General features: G+C 40.7%; 1 protein-coding gene across 1 annotated transcript in view; it reads right to left on the reverse strand.

The window, feature by feature from the left end:
- Nucleotides 1–3879: 3879 nt before the first annotated feature.
- The window catches only part of Oxct1 (3-oxoacid CoA-transferase 1), a 124599-nt gene continuing 106803 nt past the window's right edge, over nt 3880–21675 (reverse strand). Inside the window, exons 15-17 of the mRNA XM_034523346.2 lie at nt 18143–18223; nt 11376–11477; nt 3880–5591 (exon numbers count right to left, since the gene is read on the reverse strand). Of these exons, the coding sequence (XP_034379237.1) occupies nt 5550–5591; nt 11376–11477; nt 18143–18223 (225 nt within the window). The 3' untranslated portion in view covers nt 3880–5549. The remainder of the gene's footprint in view (nt 5592–11375; nt 11478–18142; nt 18224–21675) is intronic.

A 21675-nucleotide genomic window follows, 5' to 3' on the forward strand; every position in this document is an offset into this window, starting at 1 on the left:
GGTGCTTATACACACCTGGGAAGAAGGAAGCCTAGCAAATGTGGCCAGTTTCAGAGACTTCCTGCAGCTATTTTGGATTGTGTGCTTTTCTAGAGGATAGAGAGTTTCATCTCCCTTTAAAACAAATCCTGTTGTTTAACCTACCTGTAAATATGCATTCTTAAAATATCTTTTTGTTTCAACTCCCCTTAAGTGTACTATGTTTTAACAAGTTTCCCTTTAAGAGGAGAATTTTAACCCTGGGGAACTGTTACACAAAGTTCCCTGTCATTCTAGAAGACACAATCTCCCAGTACTCTCTGGTCCTCAGGGCTCAGGGTCTTAAGATTTTTTCCCACCTCCTCTTCCATCATGTTCCCTGAGCCTTTGTTGTTTGGATTGTGTTGTAAATATGTCAGTTGTGCCTGTGCACTGCATAGTCAGGGAATCGGGAAAGGGGATAACATTTGAAATGTAAATAAAGAAAATATCCAATAAAAAATTTTAAAAATTATTTAACTTTGTTGTTACTATTAATGTGTAAGAGAAAGAGAGAATAGAGGGAGGGAGATGGAGAGGGAGAGAGGAAGAGAGAAAGAGAGGGAATGAGGGAGAGGGGAAAGAGGGAGTGAGGGAGAGGGGAAGAGAAAGAGAGAGAGAGTTGGGGAGGGGGGAGAAAGATCTGTGTGTGAGGCTGTACTCATGCCTTGGTGTGCCTATAAAAATCTGAGGACAATGTTTTATGGAGTGGGTGTAGGCTTAGATTTTTTAAAAATCTATTTTAATGAGGGTTCTTAAATACTTCAACCTCCCTTGTAGCCCACCAACCAAAGGTAGGGGAGAAAGATGTTTAATAGGACAAGGGGAATGTGGACCTGTTTAGAAGTAGTTCTTTGAGGGTGTTATCAATCTTTGTTGTCAGGATATCAGTAGTCCAGTACAAAGTATCAAACACAAATCAGTAGCAACAATGTAGTCCAATTGGCAAAGACTAAACATGAGTCAGTATCAGTGGCTTGATCCAGAAGAAATCACAAGTTTTCACTAAATTGGCACAAGTCCTCAGAAAGGGCAAGAAGCCACCAGAATACCATGAGAACTTCTTTGGCAAGTATCTCTCTATGAAGTCACCACAAGTAAAGATCAGTGAAGACCAGCAAAGTGTTGCAAGTTGTACCAATGCAAGAGTATTGTCAGCAAAGCCCAGTGAAGTGTTGCAAGGTGTACCAATACAACAGCATCATTCACTGTTGGATTCTACTTATACTCTTTCCAAATATTACACGTCCTCTCAAATGTCTGCCTCAGCAAAACATCCTCTCATAAGACAGCTTTCAGGAAAAAACATCACGTGACACAACTGAGCCTCCAAAGAAACCAGAAATTTCCACTTCAAGTAGGCTCTTTGTTTCCATCTTTATGTAGATTCCAAGTGTCAAACTCAGGCAAATGCCTTTATTATGGTCATGACCCTTTCATGAGGTCACATATCAGATATCTGCATATCCGATATTTATATTACAATTGATAAAAGTAGTAACATTACAGTTATGAAGTAGCAACATAATTTTATTGTTGGGGTTCACTGTAACATGAGCAACTGTATTAAAAGGGTCTCAGCCTTAGGAAGGTTGAGAACCACTGCTCTAAGGGATCTTGCTAGCCAGCCTTCAAATATTATTGTTGCTGTTGTTGGTGGTGGTGGTGGTGGTGGTGGGTGTGTATGTGCTGTGGTGTGACTGTAGCAATGCATATGTAATGGCATTTAAATAGAAGTCAGAGAACAATTTTTGGGAGTCAATTCCAGGAAACAAACTCCGGTGGTCAACGTTGTACCATGTGTACTTTTACCTGCTGAGGCATCTTACCAGGCCACAAATATCTCTTTCTGTGTTCTGGCTTTTCATACCTGTTTTGCATACTTCAGTTCCAGTAATAGAGCAAACAACTTTAATGACCATATCTAAAATTTTCAACTTATATATGCTTAAGATGTATAGAAGAAAAGATGGCATTGCAGGGTTAAAGTCAGGAAGAAAATGCCATAGCTAATGGAAAGACCATTATGAAAAGATGGCATAACAAACCATTGGATTGGTCAATTGATTGACTACTATTTCCAAACACTTGTTTCCATACAGATGAATAAAACTGCCAACTCCTTCCTTGTAAAGTGAATCTTAACAACATTTTTCTAGGTAGTTAGTACTGTATAGATATATGAAAGCTGCATTTTTCTTCAAATTATTTTCTAATCAAGTGTTATTCAGAAACACCATAGAGGACTAACTCCAATTTATTAATTCCCCACTTTTAATATATCTGAAAATAAGATATATTACTCAACAGATGGAATCATTAACTGAGGGTTTTCAGCTTCTTGCTGCCTTATAGCTCCAGAAGAGGTATTTATGCACACCATTATAACTTTGTCCTTTTAAATACTGGTCATGAAGAAGTCCTGAATTGAAAATGTACAGACATTAAAATGGGCAATTTCCTTGGGTCATTAACTGACCAGGTTACATCCACACAAAGCATCCATCAGTGGTCCTTTGCCAGTGGAGAGGAAATACTTGGTAAATCCATCTGGGACTGGAAAAAAATGGAAAGTTCTTACTATGTACACAACACAATTTCTGATGAGAGGAAACAAAAGCATGCTGCATTTTATAACTGGAGGTGTCTTATATCCAAGAAATGTCACAGTAACGTTTAAATCTTCTCATTTACCTGTGCATTGCTGAGGAGGTCTCCTCACGCATCATGTCATGTCTTGTCTTGGGTTCCTATGTTCCCAGCCTTCTCTCCACAGATACTTTCTGTCTTGGTGGAAGGACTGGCCCTCATTAGGTCAACCTCTCTGCATGACACTATAAGCTTTCTCTTGGGGTTCATCTGAATCGGTCTGATGCACAACTCTGATTTCAAACACGAGAAATAGGTAGCACCCAGGAAACAGAATTTCAGAATGCTGTCAACCTGTTAGTCCTTGCTGCTGGCCTCATGTGATTTTTCTGCCCCTTGGTTGTCTACACAAAGCCTTTCAAGTGAACTAATCTGGGTGCTTAGGCATCTTCCACAGAAACATTTTCCTGATGGGAATATTATCAGTTTTGCCTTAAGAACTATCCATTTTACCATGAACTAGGTTCTGTACAAGAATGGTCCAAACAGAAAGAACACAATTACAATATTTGTCCCATTGGGTTTAAAGGGTGTGGACTTTATTTTATGGCTTATCCAGAGAGCAAATCTAGTTCTGGTCAGGGAATTTAATTTGCATCTCATTAACTAACTTGGCAAAATCCAACCTTAGCTCAGAAAGGCTCATTTGATTAAAGAGCTAGTGGACATTATTTCTCACAGACTAATCAAGTTAATTTTAATAGCAGTAATAATGTCTCCTTGGCAAGTTACTGTGAAAATCAAATAAGCTAGCTCACATATTCTGGGTGATTTGTAAATTATAAAGTGTTTAAACAAATATAGGTATTTCAGGACTGTTTATTCGATTGCGGCAACCTCCAAATTCCATTTGGTTTTTTCCCCCTACATATTCTTAAGAGATCTTGCATCACTATATAACTATGAGGACCTTCTAAGGCTGACTCAGTATTAACTATGTTTTCAACTGGTAGGTTAATTCAATAAATATATTCAGAAAACTATCACAGGCCAGTGATAACCAGCCATGGAGCTGTTAAAGAGGTATATACAATGAGAACACAATGTTTATGTGTACACACACACACACACATTGATTTTGACAGATTTGCCTGAGAACCAGCAATAACTGTTTAACTCTTGCCCAAATTGCCCAAAGGCTGGCAGCTGGAGACAATACCTAGACAGGGCAATATGCCATTCCCAAGTGAGAAAAGAGGACAAACACATTCATCTCTGCCAATCTGCAATTTTTATTGTATCACTTTACACATTTTTTTTTTTTTTTTAAATATCATGGCATTCTTTGAATCTTAAGTTGTCTATTCAGGCTTTGAAGTTTAAAATGTTCTTAGAACCCCCTGTCTTAAAGTAACAGACTGGAATGATAAGCAAGTGCATCTAAAGACAGATCGATATCGACAATAAGAACATTTTCTAAATGTGTACTCTAATATTGACGTGTACTCTCGTGGGCTCTGCACCTTCTAAGACGGGTTCTTCTTACCAACACGAGCAGAGGATGCTTTCAACCATGTCACCATCCATTAAAGCAGACCTACACAGAGTGTCCTACGGAGGAAAAGCTTATCTTCCCTTCACATTGTGTACAGGTCAGCCGTGGCTATATTTGAGGAGTGAGTTCCAGTGACAACCATCACCTAAGACGTGCATAAATTCCTATAATTAGTGCCAGAAGGATGATATGTTTCACTGTACAGACAACAGCTGTCCCGTCTAACTTCAGGGTGCCTAGGTTTTCAGACATCTGATACCAAGGTTGCTTCTGGAGTGATGCCCACTGGCAACTGTCTGTATTGTAGCTCCTTCTGAGGAAGCATCCCTGATAAATGCAAGCTACTGTGTTTACTCTGATGCACAAAGCCTGCCAACTACTCAGATCCCAGCCTTTCCCATCATTTCCCCAACACATGTAAGGCTAAAGTAGTAGCACTTTGTTAAGAGAACTAGCCTATGCAGAACTCCATTGTAGTATAGAAAAGGTCAGTCAGTGTTTACAATCTTTGCTGAGCAGAATGAAGAGCTTAAAAGGGAAATATCTTAGAATATCATCTTTTTAAATACTGCTGTCATTGTGATTCACGACTCATGATAAATTGCCCATGGTTCTTTTTTTGCTCAAGAGAAGCTGTATAAGTAAACACTGGGGCTCAACACAGAAACAGAGTCTTCAGAATACAAAGGGATAGCACACCATCTTAAAATAGGAGAACTAGGTAAGTATGTCAGTAGGTGTCTTGTCCTTCTCCCATATTTAGCCTCAACTATTTGCACACATAGGTAGATGGTTGGTTGTTTTTAAAGGCAACATCTGGTGGGATGCCAGCACTGGTAGAGCCTATGCCTTGTTGTTTCTTCTGCTTACTGCTTTCCTGCAAACAGGATGTTCCTGTTTGCCTTCTTGAGTATCTGTTTAGGTATAAGAAGTATGAAAGGAAGAATGATGTTCTAAGAAGGCAAGCATAACTGGCATCTCTCAGAAAAGAGGAAGGTAAAAGATACATAGTCATAAAAAAGTATTCTACCTAATCACAAATGCACATGAAAATTTTCCTTCAGGGCTGCTAAGTCAAGGTTTAATATATATATTTAGCATAAAGGATGTACATATATCCACTGTGAGCACCGATGATAAAGACGACATTCTTAGCACTCATGAAGCAAGACCACAATGAAATGTTTTCCTTTTGTTTTTCATGGGACTGATACATCACACTGGAGAGAACAAAGTCTATGGCTGCACAAATCCAGAAATACTAGAAGAAAATTAGCCAAAACTTCTTGTTAAATAGATAACTGTTGATTACTGACATCCTTTCATTTAAATCCTATGTGTTGAAAAGGAAATCTTAGCAGCTTGGGACAAATGTCCAGTCGACCCTTCAAGTTGAAATCTGCTGCATTGGCCTGAGGTTTGGTGAAACCTGGTGAAAGAGAGAGGAAAAAATAAATAATTAAAGTTTACTCTACCAGAGAATGCTCAAATACTGCTTCAATTTATTTTTAATAATTTCATTTTAAATTAAGAAATGAAAATGGATGGAAAATGTTAAATTTCAAAAGTAATCCACAGATACAGCGTAAAGAAACCCTATTTTACACAACTTAATCATGCATCAGGAAAGAAATAATTAAATAACCAATTTAACTTAATATACACTGCAAAAGACACTTCAGAGATCATGGAATTGAAGCAGTAGAAAAATTACTCGCCATGCCCCAGTTTGGCCCTTCAAGCACACAATGACTGATGCAAGTATAGACAAAATGGAAAGGATCAGTGCAGGCTAAGCCAGTCAACATTCCTTCATGGATAGGAGAGGGACTCATGAAACTGCACTTGTAGCTGAAAAAAAAATTCTACTGGCAATTGACGGCAGCTAGGGAGGAGGAGTCATTTCTCTTTGAGAGTGTGTCTCTATGTGAGTAGCCCAGATCTGGTGGATGGCCCCCACCCATGTGCGAGCAGGGCAGCAGTAATTTGAATCAGTAGGTTATACAAGAGGGGGTAGGGAGAGCAAGGTAAGGGCTAGGAAAGAGAACAGAAATCCTTGGTTGGGGAGGACATCATTGAGACTGGAAACCTGGAAGGGGCTAGGCAACCTGGAGACTATGGGGGTGACCCTAGCTGAGACTCCTAGCTGTGAATAATATGCATATGGAGACTGAAGTGATCTTGTAGCCAGGTGGGTCTCTCAGTGGAGGGAGAGAGACACCAACCCACCCACAAAACCTTCTGTCCAAAATCTGATCTGCCTACAAGATGTGCAGAGAAAAAGATGGAACAGAGATTGAGGGGATGGCCCTGTCGCCTCCCTTTGTATCCCCTTCCCCTAGTGGGGCTGCCTTGTCTGGCCTCAGTGGGAGAGGATGTGTTTAGGCAGGTTGGTAAGCATGAGGGGCTTCCCCATCTCTGAGGAGAAGAGGAGGGGGTAATGGGGGGGAGGATTGTGAGGGTGGGACTGGGAGGAGGGGGGCTGTAATCTAGATGTGAAGTGAATAACTAATTGGCTAAATAAATAAACAAAAGGAAAAAAGAGAAAAGGTATGATCATAGCAGGGAGACTTGTTAAGAAAGTCTGGGCTATGGGGAGAGAAGATAATGGTAGATCTGATGAAGGTACATTGGTAGCATGTATAAAGTTGTCAAAGAATAAATAAAAATAAAAAGCATTCTTTAAGAAGAATATGAGGTTCTCATCTGCTTGTCAAAGCTTTAGTATATGGATAGACATCATGTGGCTCTTTGAAAATAAATTATTTGATCAATCTAGGAAGAGCCTTCTTTCAAAATATGAGCACAAGGGGAGAAAAGCAAACAGGATTCCTTAGTTGTGAAAATATTGGGTCACACTTGCACAGAAATAAGCCACACAGGACTGATTATCTAACCTATAAACTTCAGTATATAAACATACACACACACACACACACACACACACACACACACACACACACACACACACAAAACTAAGCTATGTATAAAAACGTGGATGTCCAGAATATATAAGGATGATCTATAAGATGACAAAGAATCATATCTTGATTTAAAAGTAGTCAGTTGACACAGATAATTCTTCAAAAAAGAACCTCTGATGGACAATACACAAATGATTCTGCAAGCCGCTTGTAAGAGAAATGCAAATGAAAGTCTTGAAAACTGACAATAAGAATATGAGGTGGTTTAATCCTTTTGGGAAAAGGTATGGAAGCACCTTACAAACTAAAAAGAAAGTTACTATATGACCCACAATCTTACTTCTGGGGGCATATCCAGAACATTTCAGAACAAGTAAACAAGATCTCAAAGACGTACTGTTTTATCAGTGTCCTCAACACCAATATTCACAGTAAGGAAGAAGGAGAGGAGACCCATATGTCCAGGCAGAGATGAACACTATTACAGCCTAAAGAAACTGAAGATGGTACAGCGGAATGGAAGGTTATCTCACACCCATGGTCTGGAAGAACAAATAGGGTAAAATGTACAGACTATTTAATGTGATCTACAGATCCAGTACAATTCTTTTAAAAAAATAAGTGTGTGCGCCTCATGCCTGTGGTGACCAGAAGAGGGTGATGGATCCCCTGGAAGTGGAGTTACAACAGCTGTGGGCTACCATTTATGTGGGTGCTAAGACTGAAGTCAGGTCATCTTCAAGAGCAGCAAGTGTTCTTAAGTACTGAGCCATCCCTCTAGCTCCCAGGTTCTTATTCAAAATACCAAAATACCAGTCACTTTCTTCACAGAATCAGAAGAAACAACATTATAATTTTAATGGAACCATAAAAATCCTTGAATAGTCAAGGCTGTTTTGAGTAGCAGGGGGCACAGTAGGAAAAACAAATACACTATTGGAATTTAAAATACACTGCAAATCTGCTGTATTAAAACTTTAAATATCCTGCTACTGAAAGAGTGTAATGTTCTTATAAAAACAGACATAGACTGGTGGAAAAGAACAGAGGCTCTAAAACTAAATCCAGTCATCGAAAGTGACGTGATTTTGACAAAGCCACTAACAATATTGAAACCTTTGAAACATAAAGGAAGGTCAGGCTTCTCCTCTGCACATGTCCAGGTGAGACCTAGACATCTAAGTGCAAAAACAAAATAGACACCCTCGCATCCTGCCCACTGTGCCTCGCTTGGTCTATTGTTCACCAATTACAAACTACATTCAATTTGGATAAATACAAGACTCTCAGACTATGAAACTACATAAATACAAGACTCTCAGACTATGAAACTACCAGAAGAAAGTAAGACAAATGCTTCAGGACTTTAGAATCAGCAAGGATTTTTTTTTTTAAAGACACCAAGCTGGCAGTGGTGATACATGCCTTTAATCCTAGCACTCAAGAGCTAGAGGTAGGCAGATCTCTTGAGTTTGTGGCCAGCCTGGTCTACAGAGTGAGTTCCAGACAGCCAGGGATGCTACATGGAGAAATCTTGTCAGGAAGAAAGGAAGGACAAAAGCACAGGAGAAAAAAAGCAAAAGTAGACAAATGAGATCATATCAACTAAAACGCTTCTCCAGAGCAGCTGGCACAAGCCGTAGTCAAGAACGAAAGGACAGTGTGCAGAGGGACAAGGCACATGCAGATGTTCATACAGAGAGTTAACAATAAACACATATATGGCCAAAGAGTTAATATCCAGAATGTACCTATGGAAGTCAAACAACTCAACGGCAAAAATATCCCTCACATAATACAATTAAAAGTAGGCAACATGTCGGGGTATGGCACCACTTCTTTAATCTTAGCTCTCAGGAAACAGAGACAGGTGGATTGCTGAGTTCAAGGCCAGCCTGGTCTACAGAACAAGTTTCAGGACAGCCAGGGCTATACAGAGAAACTCTGTCTCCAAGCAAACAAACATACAAACAAACAAACAAACAAACAAGCAAGCAAGCAAGAGGTGGACTATATATCTAAATAAGACACAAAAAGAAGACATAGAAAAGACCAAAGGGTTTATGAAAATTCTTAACATCCTTAATCATTAAAGAAATGAAAATCAAAGCCATAACAAGATCCCAGCCCAATCCAATTAAATTAACTATTATCAGAGAGACAAAGATAACTTGCTCTTGTTCTCTCTGCTGAGACCAAGTGTCAAAGCACAAAGGAACACATGTTGGCAAGGATATAACAGGGGACACATGGTAGGAACAGAATGGAGAAGCCACTGTGAATCTCAGTGTAAGATTCCCTCAAAACTTAAAAACAGAATCCAGCAATCTCACTACAAAGGAGATAAAATCATCAGGCCAACAATACAACCACATTCCCCATTCATAAGAACCAAGAAACAGAAACAACCTGGATGCCTACCACCTAATGACTGGATATAGAAAATGGCACTCATGCACAATAGAATACTATCTCCTAATTTAAAAAAAAAATGAATTCTTGGATTTTGTGCCAATGCACAAGAAAGTGGAACTCACTGATTTGGATGAAATATGTGAGCAGGCACATTAAAGTGAGCGCTGAGTGATCTCACTTGCGTGGAAAGTAGAAAAAGTATAGCAGTATAGTGTCATAGAAAGGGCAAGTAGAATCCTGGTTCCCCAAGGCTGGAGCAGAAAGGAGAGGGGGATGAGCCGACCAATCAGTGAGTACTGAGTTTAAGTTACAAGTGAGACTGTGTGGTGTCCTGCTGAGCAGTGGTGACTGCCTTTGTCTATAACAGCGATGTGTGATATACGTCCTTACACTGGTGGAGAGGATTGTGTTTCTATCACTGATGCTTTAGTACATAGGAATGTTTACCTTAACTTGAATACAATGCATATACATATTAAAACATCAAAGTATACCTCTTACATAAACTAATTTTTATATCAGTTTAATAATGATAAACGAAGGGGATAGTACCGGAATACCAGAAGGGCCGGCATTTTCAAATCTATGCAGATATGACAAAGAGCCCCTCCTCCCCCATGTGTGTATAACAAAACCCGTACAATTTTCTGAATTACACACATGAATACCAAGTAGCTAGATAATGAGGGTCTTAGGCTATATATTCTTTTGCAGCAGAAATGGAAATTTCTGCAGATCTCTGAAGGTGTTACCTGTCAGAGGTTTCCTAGTCTACACTCAGGAAAAAAACAAAACAAAAGAGCTGATTAGAAACTGTTTGCTTGTTTCACCGGAGTAAGAAATCCTAAATAGTTCAAGTATAAATAAATTCCCTTTCTTCCCCGTGAGATTAGGAGAAAGCTAATTAAAAATGTGCTTTTCAAGTAAGGTATTAATGGGAGACTACTTTTTTTCCGAAGGGGAATTCAGAAAAGGTTAATAAACAAAAGGCCTTGGAACAGTACCAAGAGGTGCTTACTGTGTACATAATGAATTATACACGAAAGTTGTTTCAAAGAAGTTCATTACGCATTTGTAGGTACAGGCCAAGCCTGCGTGCTCAGGAAGTTAAGTATAGACTCTATAAAGGGCACACAAACACTTTTTGCTAAATGAGTTTCTCTAATTTCTTCATGTGTTTCACTGTAATTATTAAATGGGTTCTGTCCTTCACTATTTCAGACACATATATTCCTTTTACCTCCGGTTAACTTTAAGTTAATTGCAACTGTCTGTCAACTCTAATGGGAGGTGACTAGTGATTTATAACAAACACTGTTATACACGCACAATAAATAAATACATTTTTAAAGCAGACATAAATAAGTGTGATTGTGGAAATTTTAGTAGAACCTCTCCCTGTATGTTCATTGGATTTCCAAGTCTGAGTTTTCTGTGCACTATTTACCTGCAGGTAGGATGAAACTAGTTTGCTCTAGTTACATTCTAGTATCTCTAATGTCTGGAATGAGAACCACAGCAGTGAGCCAAGGAGAGGGTCTTTGACAGACAAGTCAAAGAACAAGGAAGCATCTCTTTGCCAAATATGGCTAACATCAGGACTGGCCACATCTGACAAAGAATAGAGACCTTCCAAGAAGGTGAAGCAGGTGAGCAGGAGCTTGTCCTCTGTCCCCTCTAGCTCCTTGGTGTGTCCTCATGTTCCTATCACATTCCTGAAAGCCCTGGCCTGAGTCACACACGGCTTCCTCTTCTACTCCTTCTCAGATCAGCTCCTTAAATGCGCAGACAGGAATGGTTGGTGCCCTATAACCATTTGTCCACCCAGCCTGTGGTCCTGGAGGCTGCTGGTTCTGCTCATAGAAGACACTTACCGCAAAGTCACAGCCCGTGCTCTTCTTGATGTCATCAACAGTCAGGCCTTCCCAGAGCTCGATCAGTGTCAACCCGTTTTTCTTGTCCACGTCAAACACACCCTGTAGGAAGTTCAAGAAAATGACATCATGAAAAAAAAATATCACATGGAATAGCTAAGTTTTTAAGTTCCTAGAACAGAGATAAGATCTAGGGCTAGAAACAGAAAACCAGCAATGAAAAAAAAATGTCCATTATCACTATTATAAATACTACCAAGTCCTTCATCAACCATTATTCTGGGCTACAGTTGGCATCTTGTAGCACTGTACTCCATTTTTTTTTTAAGCTGTCTTCCTGTGATGGTTTGTATATGCTCGGCCCAGGGGAAGACACTAGTAGAGGGTGTAGCCCTGTTGGAGTACGCGTGTCACTGTGGGTGTGGGCCTTAAGATCCTCACCCTCGCTGCCTGGGAGTCAGTCTTCTGGTAGCAGCCTTCAGATGAAGATGTAGAACTCTCAGCTCCTCCTGTACCATACCTACCTGGATGCTGCCATGTTCCCACCTTGATAATAATGGACTGGACCTCTGAACCTGTAAGCCAGCCCCAGTTAAATGCTCTCCTTTATAAGATTTGCCTTGATCATGGTCATGGTGTCTGTTCACAGCAGGAAAACCCTAACTAAGACACTTCCATTTGGAAAGTCATTGGGTGAAAAGCCAGAGAGGCAACCAATGATCTGAAAAGGGACAGGGATGAACAAAGTGGGAAAGAGGCAGGGGGATAGCTGGGAAGAGAAAGGGTAGGAATGATGGGGAAAGGATTTTGGGTAAATGACTGGACTGTAGGAAACAACAGGAGACACTGTAGTACCCAAGAGTAATAATGAAATGAAAGCCCAGCCAACTCATCTAAGGAGCTGTTAAAATGCTCCCTGGTAAATCTCTCCAACCTTTAAATGCCCATGAAAACAGGTGGGTCCCAAGAGGAGGACATGGAAATCCACACCCATGCTTTTGGTGAGCCAATCAAATGGCAGTGCTGGTGTCTAAGGCAGACAGGAATGCCAACCCCAGCCAGAACAATCCACCCAAGCTCACAGCATCAACTTGTGCAGATCCCTCCATAGTACTGCTTGACTTTAGAAGTCTACAACATAGCTTTATACTTGAGAATTCTTCAGAAGTCTTCTCGTATATTTGTTGGGCTCTGCTTAGTTCTGGGACATGGGGTCACTTGTCTAGGGGAAGACTGTCTGTTGGTAAGCTGTAACTGAGACCCAACTGCTTCTATGGGGCTTCAAACCCTGTTCTGCAGGGCTTTATGCAGCTCTCTTAGGGAGTCTCTTTTCTCAGACTTAAAGGCTATATCTCCAAGGTATTCTACAGTAGAAATAACTTAAATTTACCTATGTTTTTGTAGCCTTCAATCTTTATTTCCAACTACCTTTGAGGTCAAACCCTCAACTGTCAAGTTTAAATACACCATTAATGAGAAGGCACCATACAGAGCAAAGAGCATTGGCTTTTTAGCTGGCCTGTCACAAAGCTCTGCTGCACAACAGCTAAGCAATCTGGGGAGCCTGTGGTCAGAGAGCATAGAAACCCCTTCCTGGGGCTTTACAGAAGCCTGTGGTATAGGAAACATGTAGGGTGATAACACGTTCTCTGGACCACACCTGGGACAGATTATCACTTAGCAGATTGCATAAGCCAACCAACTGTCTCCAGTCAGTTTATATTTTTCTTCCAGCAGAAGTATCACAGGATGAAAGATGCTTAGTTTCTTTGTTTGTTTGGTAACTTAACTGATTTTCCTGAAACAATGATTGAAATTTAAGAGCAAACACTACAGCAAACTTCTATTTGCACACTTACATTCTCAAAAACAACAAAGCCTTCATCTTTTTTTTCCAGCAAAAATAAGTGTTCATGAGTGAGAAAACACTAATTTTGGGACTATCTATAGATTCTATTAGCTGCCTTTATTCTAATAAAAAAAACTTTTTAAGTAGGTATTTTTCTTTTGTAGAAAGTCTGTCTAGACTAATCTGCTGCTTTTCATGTATTATAAACAACTATAAATTTATAAAAATAGAGAAAAAAAGATTAAAAACCCTGGATTAGGTTATTAAGAAGAGATATAGACGTGATTTCAGAAAAAAAGATAATTGTGGTATCATTAATATGGGGCTTCAGGAATAAGGGAGGTAAGATTGCAAATCGGCTAAATGATTTAAAAAACAAACAAAACAAGCAAGCCTTTTATTAAGATTATCATCAGGCTCTAACTAACTCCCAGATTATACAGAAGGCCAACCATCTATAGATTTTTAAAAGATGGAAACTTGAAATATTTAGGAAGAGTTTCATGTAGTAGTCTAAGGAGCAAACAAAAACTGGATACAGAACAGAGAGTACAAACCTGAAAGCTAAATCGTTAACTGTTAATCAAAAATGATACTGAAACTACCTCGTCTTACAGGTAAGTAACTTCATTACTTTATTACCACCTTAATGACTATAATATGGGTCGGAAGGCTAACTATAGCCAGGTGCTGATAGGGAAGCTATCTATTATAATCTGATCAATAGGACAGGATATGATTACAATTGCTTTCAAAGGGCAAACTAATGAAATTCTCCTTGGAAAGGATTATGGAATTATGTATCACAGGCATCCTCCGCCTCTCATCCAGCATCCTCGACAGATCACCTGTGTGGCAGACATTTCCTGCCCACTGTATTTGCAGTGGAGCGCTGTCATTGAAGAGGGGAAGAGGGAGGCAGAGCTAGGAGTTGGGAGGAGAGAAGAAGAGAGAGGGAGATGGCAGCCGATGTATGTGTACATCTCAAGTAGTTATTCATATCAAAAGGTTAGATCATTGGGGTGACAATTCTAATTGTGTGGGCATCTTGTAGGTTGAGTATTTGCTGATGTATAAATCTATTTGGTTAATCTTTAAGCATTAAGAGTCTTATTTCTACCAGGTACTGGGAATTGTTATATCTACCACATGGGAGTGACGGAGTTGGCCCAGGAGCAATGCCTAGATCCATGGAGGCCAAAGGGTTGATTGGTGGAGGCAACAGCCACGCCAACATCTTGTGGGTCCCAGGCTGGCACCTCTGGCCAGCTGGTGCCACCATTAGTACAGGAACTTAGAGTGGGAACATGGCGGCCAGGCTGGGAGCTAGCTGGATGCTCTCCTTTTTTCTAATATCTCCTGCTATACACCTGTCCTACATGACTCAGGGAAATAAACATGCAGCTCTTCCCTGAGATGCCAGAGACTAGCTGCCCTGACTTTCTTTCTTTCCCACAGTGTCACTCATAGTTCATGTTCTGATTGTGGCCATTTGCTAAGGTCTCTCAGTAGCTTATTCCAGTACTGACTTCTCCTCTGAACCCTAGATCTGAACTCCCCATTGTCTTTTCCCAACTCTCAGGAATATGAAATTGAAGGTACAACCTCAACCTCTTCTTTTCCTGTCTCCCACTGCTCTTCCCCTCCCTCCTGTCCTGAGCTTTGCCAGGACACAGCAAGTCAGACATTTTTCCTCACTAGAAAAATGGAGGAAACACCTGTCTTACCAGAGATGCCCTCCCTACCCATAAGATTAGGCTGAGTTCAATCTCCTAAATTTCTCAAAAATATCTCTCTGGCTTGTGATTTGGGATCTTTTGGGTTTTTTTTTTTTTTTTTTTTTTTTTTTTTTTGTCTAGACCACTGATGGGCCCCTTCAATGAGATTTGTCTTTTCTTCTCCTTTGTGTATTCAGGGAGAAAAAGTTACAGAGTTCTTACTAACACAGAATGGTTTCCTAAGTAATAAAAGTGTTGCTGGCCGACCCTCCATTCCCCTCCTGATAAGAAACACATTTTTAAGACAACACCCACATCTTTCCTTGCTGTGATCCCTCCATGTATTTCCTGCTTTAGTTCTGAATACAGCTGCATTTTTGCTCTACACTGTCCTGCATGGAGGTTCTTGAGCACGCTGGGCTTTCTTCACCAACCTGAGACTTTGCATGATATTCCCCTTTTGCCTGTGATGTCTTACTTGATTTTCTTTTCAATCATTAAACTCCCATTTGTCTTTCAAGGTTTCCAATTCAACCTGTTCATTCTCTTAGCAGGATAAGTATGTCACCATTACTTAATGGCATGACTGAGTCCGTGTTAGTCACTGCCCTGTGTGTTGTAGGGGCAGCTGTGAAGGAAAGAGGAGGAGGTTAGAGATTATTTTGACACAGCTGTCAGTGCTAAGATAGGCTAAGTAGAAAGATTCATGGAAGCCCTGACAAGACATGTAGGGAGGGAGAAGATGAAAGAGAAACAGAAGGATACATGTCTGAATGAAAGAAAAACAGGAAGTAGTTGACAGATGGACAGGAAGAACATGTCAGGGAGAGGTGGAGAATCTGCAGTTCCAGAACATGGTCCACAGGAGGGAGAGGGCAACAGAGTTTTAAAATTGCTGAGGCAGGAGAGTTTTAAGTCAGAAAGACTTGACTGTAAAAAGTGTAACGTGGAAAGTGCTGTGCATGATGCCACCGAGCAGCAGTTCTTGGTACTGCTGCTGGGCTGCCATATGCGATGACAGCTGGTGTGCGATGCCTGGTCTATGGCATTTGTTACTCTTCTGGAGATGCTGGACGACTGCTGTGTAATCCTATGGAATGTGTCCTTTGAGCCTTGTCTGTAACCTCCTCCTCCTCCTTTTTGTAAGGCATTGTCAGACTCAGTGTGCTTCTGAGAAGGTCCTCCAAAGAAAAGTTTATTGAATAAATACAGCAACATGGAAGAAAGGACAAAGGAAGTAAAAAAAAGGTGCTCGGAGTGTCAGTAAGCTTTATCACCTGTAAAAGTTACATCATAAGAAAACACAAGTATCCAACGGAAAGTGCCAGGGATGAATGATGGGGATGATGGGCCACTGTGAGGATGAGATCACTGGGCACTAAGAGAGTGACAAGCCCCGTTGTGAAGCAGGTATAGCCAGGCTTAAAGGAGGGGTGGAATACAAGACAGCAGCGTGTGTAAAGGACGCTGTGTATGTAGAAGACCTGGGAGGCCAAGGACAGGCCAGGCAAGGACAGGCCAGGCAAGGGCAGGCCAGGCAAGGGCAGGGCAGCATGGAGAGGGCCTTAGGAGGGAGGGGAAAGGAAGCTGAGATTTGGGAAGAACACTGCTAGAAAACCCCATATTAAAGAAATCAGGATTGAGAATGGCTCTGCCTTAACTGTAAGGCAAATGATCATCTTAATAGGCCCTGTCTGTAGTTTAGAGAATACTCAGAACATAACAATGGCTGGTACACTTGCTCTTCCACCACTATGTGCCATTGTGCACATTCATGGAATCCCATAGAGTCTCGGGAATGCAGGACCAGACAGAAACTTCCTTGAAACTGCAGCTGCTGGGAAGTGTTTTATACTTAACCTACTGCAGAGTGTGCTTTAGGGTGCTCCCGTCTGGAAAGAAGGCCAGTGAGCCAGACACTGTGAGACACTGCCATCCAGCTCTGGCCAAAAGAAGAGCAGCATCACGGGAAAGTGGGGGAAACCCATAGAAGCAATTATGTCCTGTGTGTTCAAGAAAACCACCTTCCCAGATGACTTATGGGAATCATGACATTTCCACACTGTAAGTTTAAATCTGAGAAAGGAATCTGGCTGTGGACAGCAGTCCCAAATACTCCTCTGCTATGAGCAGCTTTTTACTGTATAATTGGCTAAAACTGTCCATTTAGGAAACAAAATATAGAGGCACAGAAGGGGCAGATGTGTTTTGGAGTACACTTCATAAGAAGGTGAGGCTCTGCCAGAGCCTGACCAATACAGATGTGGAGCTTGAAGCCAACCACTGGACTGAGCAAGGGGATCCCAACAGATGAGTTAGGGCAAGAACTGGAGGAGCTGAAGGGGTTTGCAAGAATAACAATATCAACCAACCAGACCCTCCCCATCCCCAGAGCTCCCAGAGACTAAACCACCAACCATACAGAACCCATGGCTCCAGCTGAATTTGTAGCAGAGGATGGAATTGTTGGGCATCAATGGGAGGAGAGGCCCTTGGTCCTGTGAAGGCTTAATGCCACAGTGTGGGGAATGTGGGTACATGGGGGAGCAGCCTCATAGAAGCAGGGGGAGTGGGGATGGGGGTCTGTCAAAGGGAAACCAGAAAAGGGAATAGCAGTTGAAATGTAAATAAATAAACTATCTAATAAAAAAAATTTTAAAAAAGGTCAGAACACATGCTAAGGATGTATGTCTTGATCTATTGTAGGCCCATGCCAAGACTTGTAGGCAAGTGGCTTGAACTCAACTGTGGGTGAATTTCCTAAAATCAAAACCCAACCTTTTATTCTTGCTGTTTTGGCAGACTGGAAAGAAAATGAGGAAGGACAAGTGCACTCCAAACTTTACATCATCACCCATCGTGATGCCTTAAGAATCCAAATTTAAAAATTAATATAAGTCTTTTCTAATAACAGAATACAGCAAAAGCTATGCAGGATTAGAGTTCCTGTGTGTGCGTGTGTGTGTGTGTGTGTGTGTGTGTGTGTGTGTAATTCCAGAGGACTGCACATGAGCAAATCCACAGTTAGAAACGTTAATTTTCGAATTCCCTCCTTCCACAGACTAGCATAATCTCGTGGCTGCTGATGCGATCTCATTTCAGATGGTGATTTTAAAAAGCCTCAAATGTGTCTCCAAATAAAACAAGAGAGGTGGCTGGCGGTGGACATGCGCGGAGGCGAGAGGAAGAGCAGACTTTACCTTTTCTGTAATGATGCGGTTGACACACTGCTTGCCCGTCAGTGGTAATGTGCACTTCTCCATGATTTTATGTGCATTTCCCTGTTTTAATGGACAACCAGAAAAACATTAAGAACATTATTTAGGGAGTAATTCCTGCTTAGAGTTGGTGTGACTGTAGGAAAACCAAGAACTATCAGAGACATCTGATAAAAAGGTTTCCAAACCTTTGTCAAGCCCTCCCCTCTTTTTAGGCAGCTATCAGCCCTGGAATATCTTAGGGAGGATTCCTACAAGTTATCAAACGCTTAAGAGGTTTATTGGAAAAATACTGTTCCACACATATGTACTCTCAAGACTCAATTCCTGTACCACTTGATAGGCAGTTCCAAGTACAATAGCCCCTCACTATTCTCCTCCAAAGAATGGTCTTCTTAAAAAAAATCTGTAGTTGTTTGCCAAGAGTAGAGAGGACACATAAAAAACGAGCACATGACACACCTTCCTTTTCTAAAACAGACTTAGTTCTATTCCTTAAAATAAATAAATAAATAAATAAATAACAGATGCACAGAAAACAGCAACACTTTGCTTCCTTTGTCAACAGGAAAACTTGTCGATTCTATATTTTTATGTATTTTTCTCCTACATTAAAAGCATTATATTTAGCATGCTATTTATTCCTCTCTGTCAAGTTTAGAGATTAAGCACTTGATGTGGTATGTGAACACCTAATTTTCTTACAGGTCACACTTGTAGCCCCAATGTCCCCATGATCCTTTTCAGTCCTCCCAGGGAGGGCCTGTCAAGATTTGTTGATTTCAACCATTGGAATTGATTTTATTCTTACCTAATGAGCCTGCAAAACAGACCACTGTGGGGCCAAGTGACTCCACATACTGTACTCACTTTCTCTTGGGGTTATTTTTTTTTTCCCTTGAGATTGTTTGAGCTTTAGTCTGCCCATTAATAAAACACAAGACCTGCCTTAAATGAACCTTTCCTTTACCCGGAGTTCCCTTTCTTCCAACAGAAAACAGAAGAGGGCTCGTGAGCAGAAACCAGGTTTTCCCCATTAACTCCCTTCCCAAGCTCCATCCTGACCCCAGCATAGAACTGGCTTCTTAGATGCTTCTGTGGAGCCCAGCTGTAAGCCTGGCTGTAAGCAACATCGGCTCTGACCTCTTCCAGTTATGACTAAATGACTAAACCCCTTTTTACTTCAGAGCACTAAGAGCATAAATGAATATTTCCTTTGAGGCTGTAGGCTGGCCTAGTGCACTGTGGGTCTTGTCTTAAAAACAGTAAAATGCTTCTGCTTTCTTGTGTATGTAAACGCACCAAATACAACAGATGTTGCCACTAACATTTGTCTGTTTTGCCTGCTTAAACATCTACCTATGAATTAGATGAGAACTCTCCCCAGACTGGTGTCAAACCATGTACATCGTCAGAGGCAATGTAATTCAGAAAACTGGACCTAATTAAGATTTTACTCCTAAAGTAACTTGTCAACTTTGCAATGTACTTAGAGTTAAGAAGGCTTTGGTGTGTGTAAGTTTAGTGAAAGGCATAAATGGTGTTCTAAAGTTTCTGAATGGATGGATGGGCAGACATAATGAATGAATGAATGAATGAATGGGAGTAGAAATAAAACTGGAAGACTATTATAAATCTTGGATGGGTTGTTTTTTAAAAGACAAACAATTACCTTAACTTAGCCCAAACTAGTCTTGACGACATACTAAGTAGCTAGATATTATACCTTCAAAAACAAGTTGTTTCTAGATCTATCTTGCTCTATAAGGAAAGTTGCAGATATAGAATGAGAAATCTCATCTTCTCCTATCGTCTACTGTCACCCTCCTTGTGAGATTTCAAATTCTGCATGTCACAGAAGCTAAATTTAACAGCTGAAATTAATGATGAACATTGAACTTCTATCACTGTCAGGCTCTCTTACATTTAATATAGCTCAAATAAGACGTGTCACAATGAATTCCAAGTCTGCCTTCTAACGAAGTGAACAGTCTGTAGGCCTCTGAGGAACAGTTCCTGCAGGGAGCTCTCAGTTTGTTCTCATTATTTGAAAAAGAGCTGCATTGGGTGTGAAGGCAGCCACGTGGATTTTAATGAACAGCAACTCCATTTGAGGAGGAATGATGAATGTCACCTGACAATACTCATGGAGCCCTACAAACACAGACCTTTTATAAACCATTTGAAGCATAAACAATATATCATAGGTAGGATTGAAGACCCAGAAATGAACCCACACACCTACAGTCACTTGATCTTTGACAAAGGAGCTAAGACCGTCCAGTGGAAAAAGGACAGCATTTTCAACAAATGGTGCTGGTTCAACTGGAGGTCAGCATATAGAAGAATAATCAATCCATTCTTATCTTCTTGTACAAAGCTCAAGTCCAAGTGGATAAAGAACCTTCACGTAAAGCCAGATACACTGAAACTAATAGAAAAGAAGGTGGGGAAGACCCTTGAATACTTGGGCACAAGGGAAAAGTTCCTGAACAGAACACCAATGGCTTATGCTCTAAGATCAAGAATTGACAGATGGGACCTCATAAAATTACAAAGCTTCTGTAAAACAAAGAACACTGTCAATAAGACAAAACAGCAACCAATAAATTGGGAAAAGATCATTACCAATCCTACATCTGATAGAGGGCTAATATCCAACAGATACAAAGAACTCAAGAAATTAGACTCCAAACAACTAAATAACCCTATTAAAAATGAGGCACAGAGCTAAACAAAGAATTCTCAACTGAGGACTCAAATGGCCGAGAAGCACCTAAAGAAATATTCAACATCCTTAGTCATCAGGGAAATGCAGATCAAAACAACCCTGAGATTCCACCTCACACCAGTCAGAATGACTAAGATCAAAAACTCAGGTGATAGCAGATGCTGGCAAGGATGTGGAGAAAGAGGAACACTCTTCCACTGTTGGTGGGATTGCAAGCTGATACAACCACTCTGGAAATCAGTCTGGTGGTTCCTCAGAAAATTGGACATAGCATTACCTGAGGATCCAGCTATACCACTCCTTGACATATACCCAGAAGATGCTCCAACATATAACAAGGACACATGCTCCACTATGTTCATAGCAGCCTTATTTATAATAGCCAGAAGCTGGAAAGAACCCAGATGTCCTTCAACAGAGGAATGGATACAAAGACTATGGTACATTTACACAATGGAGTATTACTCAGCTATTAAAAACAATGAATACGTAAAATGGATGATACAACCATTCTGGAAATCAGTCTGGTGGTTCCTTTGTATTTAGGTAAATGGATGGAACTAGAAAATATCATCCTGAGTGAGGTAACCCAATCACAAAAGAACACACAAGGTATGCACTCACTGATAATTGGATATTAGCCCAAAAGCTTGAAATACCCAAGATACAACTCACAGACCACATGAAGCTCATGAAGAAGGAAGACCAAAGTGTGGGTGCTTCGGTCCTTCTTAGAAGAGGTAACAAAACACTCATGGGAGCAAATATGGAGACAAAGCATGGG

Source organism: Arvicanthis niloticus, chromosome 19 (assembly GCF_011762505.2).
Source record: "Arvicanthis niloticus isolate mArvNil1 chromosome 19, mArvNil1.pat.X, whole genome shotgun sequence".
NCBI lineage: Eukaryota > Metazoa > Chordata > Mammalia > Rodentia > Muridae > Arvicanthis > Arvicanthis niloticus.